This window comes from Diadema antillarum, unplaced genomic scaffold, assembly GCF_040938485.1.
Source record: "Diadema antillarum isolate AM-2024a unplaced genomic scaffold, OU_Dant_1.0 scf00000014, whole genome shotgun sequence".
Lineage (NCBI taxonomy): Eukaryota > Metazoa > Echinodermata > Echinoidea > Diadematoida > Diadematidae > Diadema > Diadema antillarum.
Genome location: NW_027270903.1, coordinates 6,007,857 through 6,014,918, shown reverse-complemented (window position 1 = coordinate 6,014,918; position 7,062 = coordinate 6,007,857). Strand labels below are relative to the sequence as shown.

General features: G+C 39.5%; 1 protein-coding gene across 1 annotated transcript; it reads left to right on the top strand.

Moving 5' to 3' along the window:
* Nucleotides 1-4,756: 4,756 nt before the first annotated feature.
* Nucleotides 4,757-5,554, top strand: LOC139722297 (beta-1,3-galactosyltransferase 1-like). The gene has a single exon (XM_071633609.1). It carries the CDS (start codon nucleotides 4,757-4,759, stop codon nucleotides 5,552-5,554), a length of 798 nt encoding a protein of 265 aa, XP_071489710.1.
* The last annotated feature ends 1,508 nt before the right edge of the window (nucleotides 5,555-7,062 follow it).

Genomic DNA, 7,062 nt, shown 5'->3' with positions numbered 1-7,062 from the left:
TGCATAAAGGAATATTATTTTCATAATAATACAACAATTTATCATTAAAACATTTATATACCAAATTAACATTGTTAATACTATAAATATCTGTCCATTCCTCTAAAAATAAATTCTGTTTCAATAATTCCACATTACGTTTTGACTCTTTATAGTACCATATTTTATCATGTAATTTATTACGACCCACTTTACATTCACAAATTGAAAATATTGGTAAATGATCAGAAACTTCAGAACATAATATACCCCCCATAATTGTATTATACACATTCGAAAATATATTATCAATCTGAGTTGACGAGTGTCGATTTATCCTGGTGGGTTTATTGATAATCGACATAAAACCATATGAATACATTAAATGCATAAAATTAAGGGAATTATTGTTATCGGATGTGGGGGAAAAGTTAATGTTGAAATCACCAAAAATAAAAACATGTTTGCTTTCATTACCTATCTTATGGAGATATAAATCCAATTCATCACAAAATAATTCACAATTCAGATCAGGAGGTCGATAAATTAAACCTATAATAACGTTTTTAGAGATTGGGTTCTCAATTTCAATAAATAACGTTTCTGCATATCTTAACGTGATTTCAGAACGGATTTTGAACTGTAAATTTTGCGCAATATAAAACGCAACACCGCCACCCCTTTTTCCTTGACGATCAGCCCTAACTAATTTATGATTGGGTAAATTAAAGATATCTGGGGAGTTTTGATGTAACCAAGTTTCACTTATTCCAATAACAGAAAATTCAAAATTGTTTAAAGAGTGCAAAAGATTTTCCAAATATTCAAAATTTTTATTCAAACTCCTAGAGTTTATATGAAGAAGTGAAATATTATCTGAACTATACGATACAATATCATTGAATTCAAGGGGTGTGTAATATTTACTGTCGCGCATAGGCATAATGTCAGCAGGAATATCGGGGGTATTCACATGTGACGACGCCATTCCGTAATACAGAGATGTAAATTACCGGAGATTTGAGAGACAACAACTGCATAGGTGCTAATGTGCATTTTGCAAGTGCATACTACTGTGCAGGTGTGTGTGCAAAGTGCAAATGTGTGTGGGGTTTCAATATACAATACAAAATTTGGTACAATTAGACCCATCTTGGTCACACTTACAATAATTACTAGTACGCAATTACAACAGATCACCAGGGGATAGCCGGACCACTCAGTATAAAGGTGTTGTGTTTTAAAACACGTACAGACAGAGAATTCAAGGACCGTGACACTTGCCCAGTTAAAGTTCAGGGAAACTTTCCCGTATACAGGGGGGGGGGGGGGGGGAGGGGAGTAAAGGGGAGTAAACAGTAAAGGTACATTTCTTGTAACATCTGTATTGGCTATTGAATGTGGGACTTTTAACCATGCACCCATTAACACACGTATCAGAGAAAAAAAAAACAGTACAAATACTGAATGGAAATCAGGGTGTTAATAGCAACCCGTTTAACATGCGTCAAACGCAGGTGCTACTTGCAGTGGCTTAATTACCATTGGAGATCAGTCGGCCGTGGCGCGAAAAAGCAGCCACGCCTCATGTCGACACACAACATGTGAACGATTATACATTCATGGAAACTGCTTACTGTACATGTATAATACGGACGTCTTATCAATGGGTTCGGAGTTTCAACAGGTGATTCGTAGAACAAAGGCATTTTTTTTCCGGACAGTTCACAGGAGGATAAATATCTGCCAAAGCAGTGAGGGATGTGCTGTACTAAAAATAATAATAATAATAATAAAAATCGGAGTTCAATACCAAAAAGTGTGGGAGGTTTAAAAGAACCATCTACCAGTTATAAATTAAAAGAGATTAGTGACTTTCTTTAAAAATTTAAAGTTATGGGTTCAAAAACATTTTGAAACTATGAAGTGAAATATGTGGGTAGAAATGTCTGGCTTCAATCTATACGTGAAAAAATGAGGTACTATAAACTGTCACCATACTGTGGAGAATGACCAGGTGGTGGATGAGCATAACCTTGCAAAATTGAACCGTGTATCCCTAAAATGATGACCGAAAAAGGTTTTCTTTTTTTCCCGTTAAACTTTTTTGATAACCGCCATCAAAAAAAAAAAAAAAAAAAAATATATATATATATATATATATATGTACATATGAATGTATATAATAGGAAATAAAAATGGTTGAAACAAACCATGGTTCTATCATTCATTACACACAGCGTTGGGAGTCACAGTGGATCAACAAGGAGGACAGATAGCGGAGGCGTGGAGGGGAAACCTCGCCCTGACATTGGTTTACGCACAAGACACGTAATTAACAACACATATATTTGTAGTGATGTTACAAGGTACAATTGAGTTCTACGGTTAAATATCGAAAAAGGAAAAATGTATGGAAGCTTAGTTGACAATTGGTTGACTTTAGATGTTCTTGCTCAATAACAATAAGTTGTAAGAAAAAGGAAAACTGTCAACCAAAGAGCTCCGGATGGGAATGTGCTTTGACATTCCCATTCCCAGTAATGGTGGACTTGGCAATTGAAGGCAACCATTTTCAATCAAAGATTACGTAACTTTTTTACGAGTCAAAGGGCGATGCCCGTCAATAAATCCAACAGGGCAAATAAAATCTTCCTGTATGGTAGCTTTTTAATGGTTCCTGGAAGGTAGTGACAAACATACATTCTTTTCGTGGCTAATGTGTTAAATTATTATTTTTTCTTTGTTTTTTTTTTAACTCAACCATCGCCATTGTGCCTTACATGATCCTTAGCCACAATAAAACCAATACAAGTTGATCATGAGAGTCAAAGTGTCGAAGTATTTGACCCCTCCATACGAACAGGAAAAATGGCTCAAAAGACCGATATAAAATATTAGATATAATTTTTGCCGTGGTGAGGAAGGGGAGCCACGCCCTGTGTCTATATTTTAGACGTGTGTGGACAACTATAAAGACTACACATTTGTTTGTTTTTTTATATATATAATTATGGTTACGTTGCAGAAATAACTGAATAAAATCATTGGTTGACACAAATTCATTATACAAATTCATTACAAACTTTAGAGTTCCTTTATATAAAAACCAAAGGACCGTGGCCCTTGTCCAGTTAGGGAGGGGAGGGGGGGGGGGGGGGGGGGGAGTAAAGGGGGAGTGAAGGTACATTTCTTGCAATCTCTGTATTGACTATCAAATACGAGACTTTTAACCATGTACTCAGTACCCATTAAAAGACACGTCGAAGAAAAAAATACTGTACAAATATTGAATGGAAATCAGGGTGTACAAACAGGAACCCGTTCAACATGCGTCAAACACAGGTGCCACTTGCAGTGGCTTGATTAACATACAGAGATATAAGTAGGTCGTGGTGTGAAAGAGTAGCCACGCTCAGTATCTACACTAAACATGTGAACGATTACACATTCTTGCAAAATTCTGATAGTACACATGCATAGAATAAGAACGTTACGTCAGTGGGAACACCTCTGACTTTCACAAAGATGATTTGCAAAACAAAATAATTTTGTTGGGCAAGTACAGGGATAAATGCCTGCCAAAGCAGTGCAGGGGATACTATACTGAGAAAATCGAGGTTCAATAACAGGAAGTATGGAAGTTTGTAAAAACCGTTTGCCAGTTATCAGTAAACTTCAAATTGATTAGTAACTTTCATTCAGAAAGTTGGAGATATGGGTTCAAAAAGTTTTGAAACTTAAAGGGAAACAGGCAGGTGAACATTTCTGGCTTTACACGCGGCTTCGCACGCGGTTCTTGACCGCATGCGATTTGTCGCAACTTGGAGGCGTCCGCAAGCCTTGCGACCTCCTTTCGGCTGCTGTCAAAATTAATTTTGAACATGTTCAAAACCTTGCGATCGTCTGCGGTTGCCTCTGCGAACCCTTGCGACTGGTTGAAATTTCGCAAGCCCTGCGGTCGTTGCGGTCACACTATGCGACTCGATGATTGCGATCTGGCAACCGCAACAGATCGGAAGCCCTGCGATCGAAAAAACCGTATAGTGTGAGGCCACCTTTACGCGCCAGCAATGAGCTGGTATGCCAATTTAAAAGGCATTCAGCATGATCATGCCCGTTGTAGCCGAAACCGAATATGCGGATGATCCCCGTTTGACGACCTGAGATGATCAGTGATGCGTAAAACGAATGAAAGCCAAAAAGTAGCCTAGAAGCCACGTGAAAAAAAAAGCACGTCCGGCGTAATTACAAGGAGTGTATAGTAACCATTTAGGAGCTAACGAGTCCTCTGGAGAGTAGGAATGAATGCAGCATGCACGCATACGATACTGTACAAAGACAGGCACCGTTAGTGACCGTGTGGAAATACTATTTTTGGTCTGGGAAGATACATAACTGCACGTATACCTGCACTGACAGACAAGAAAGAAAACAGGGATTTACACTTTATAACACTTCTTCGTGTATCAGCTAGCCACAACGACAAGACCCAGAGGATCACCCGGTCAGTATGGATATATTGCACAAGGCAAGTTTCAGGGCTAATCATCGTCTGTGCTTGGTTGCCTGTCTTGTTGCTTTGACCTTCATGTGTACTGCTGTCATCTCGAGTGAGAACAGTCATCTCAAACAAGTTATTTTGAGAGCCGAACGTCCGAGTGTGTCAAAAGCCCGACTGATACCGACGAAGCAAACACACGCTAAGGGTCTCTACCTCCAAGAACCAATCGATGATCACAATTACCAATACTTCCATAACCCTTTAAACACTTGCATGAAGAAAGAAGAACCGTCGGATGTTTTCATTCTGATTCTGGTTACATCGTCACCCGTCAACCATGAGCGACGCCAGCTGATACGCCGCACTTACGGGAGAAACTCGTCCTGGCCCTTCGATAGACGAGGAGAAATAAAGACTCTCTTCATTTCCGGAGTCACGGACAAGTCTATACAAGAGGTCATTGATGACGAGGCCTACCGTTATGGGGACATCGTCCAGGAGGACTTCACAGACAGCTACCACAATCTAACGCGCAAAACTGTGGCGGCGTTCAAGTGGGCCAGCAAATTTTGTCGCCATGCCAACTTTGTCATGAAACTGGACGATGACGTCATGCTACATCAGAAACGGCTACTGGGAATGCTTCAGGATCAGCCAGCCTTGAACTTCTCTACAGGCGAAGTCATGATTGATATTCCTGTTGTGCGGAATGCCAGCAGTAGCGAAGGTAAATGGTACCTTTCTGAAGAGTATTACCCCAACCAAAATTATCCACCTTACCTCGTCGGCGCTTGCTACGTGCTATCCAGCGATCTGGTGGAAGCTGTTTATCACACTGCCGTCCAGACGCCCCTCTTTCCATGGGAGGATGTTTTTGTCGGAATATGTCTCCAAAAGCTGCATGTAAAATTGACACCAATCAGGTTATTCTTACGAGTCAACTATGTTAACTTTGTTGTGAACAATGACACCATAATGGTCTCAAAAATGAAGCATTTCGCCGCAGTTGCTGACATTTTCCCATATCTCATGGAGCTTATGTGGTCTGCGTTTCGGGTGGAAACGTTTTAGCCCTCCTTCAAAACACGCTCCTACATGAAAGTCGTCTTTGAGTGAAGTAAGAACGACAGGAAGATTGGTGTGATGGGAAATATTATTACATCCCTTAAAAAAATACATCAAACAAAGCTATTTCAAACAACAGTTTTCAACCGCGGTATTTTCAGAGCTTCATCTCTGCACGATGTCAAAGCAGGTAATAGCATGTAAGAAAGGTCAACGCAGGTATTTTTATGTTTGTTTTGTTTTGGTTTAGGTTTAACTGGAGGCATTGTCTGATAAACTGGTTTTAAGAAAAGTGAATCCTGTTTGTTTAGAGTCCTGGAGATTTCTTTTACCATTACCGTTACAAAAACAAAAAACAGTCTATCTTTCATCCAGTTCCGGTCGGTGTACAAAATAAAATGACGACTTGTCCTCGTGTAATATATCAAATGTAGGAGTGTTGTTGCTACAAACCCGAGCTTCAACCACTACAGACATGAGGGAAAACTCCTTCATTGTTATTCCCAGAATTTTGTCCAACCCGACTGGTCATCACATCCTGTGATCAGTCCACACACCCTACCTCCCTAGGAGCCTAACCTCTCCCATAAACATTTCTGGATAACCTGTTTCCCCATTGTCTACCAGTGCGAAGTTCCTCCCCCATCATCCCCATCATGTAATATGTGAGTCACTGGTGTCAGTGACCCATGGATTGACAGTGGTCATTATTAACCTACACCTTTGTTTTATTATAATCTGAATCCCTCTGTTTTGAATATTTGAATATTATTTAGATTAAGTCCCTCCTTTGAGTATAGATGTACTATAAAAGTGACCATGTGCTTTGGTCAAGAGTTCTCTCTCTTTCACCCTCTTCGGGTAGAGACACACAAAGCGTTGGTCTCCCTTGCCATCCCTCTTTAGGGGCAATATATGGCCGTTTGACGGGGAGTACCTGTTAATATATATCTCTGCTAAGCATTATATCCTACTGTGACTAAATAAAGAACCCGGATTGTAGAGGTATATAAATTGTCATCGTGGTCTCTTCTGTGTGCTGTCGTCGAGTGTCGAGAAACTTTACCAATGTAACACCGCCTATCGTACGCCATCGAAGAATAACAACCTACACTACAGAACAAAGGTGTTACACTCGTATAGATTAGGGTGTGTATGAGGAAATATTCGGGAGCAGATTATTCTAATTGTTGATGCTGACATATCTTTTCTTTTATTGATATTGTTCGTATGTGCCGTGAAGGAGGTACCTTTGTGCTATTTATTAGGGTTGAAATAGCGAAAAAAATATCAACCTTAACTTGGTGTAAACATCAGTGCGTAGTTAAAAGTGCATTTCATCAATGTTTCAGTTCGCCTTGATGAATATCTAGGGATATGGTGAAACCATTTTCAAAACTGATAATAGCAGACGTCGTGTCAACGGTCAATTTGTAAGCGATGTGGAATTTGACTTTTGAAGGTGTTGAATCATAACCTTAACTGATAAAAAGAGTCGCATGTGCTTTATATAT

Excerpts from the sequence above, each read along its gene's own strand:
- LOC139722297 (XM_071633609.1), top strand. The coding sequence starts at position 4,757 with ATGAAGAAAGAAGAACCGTCGGATGTTTTCATTCTGATTCTGGTTACA.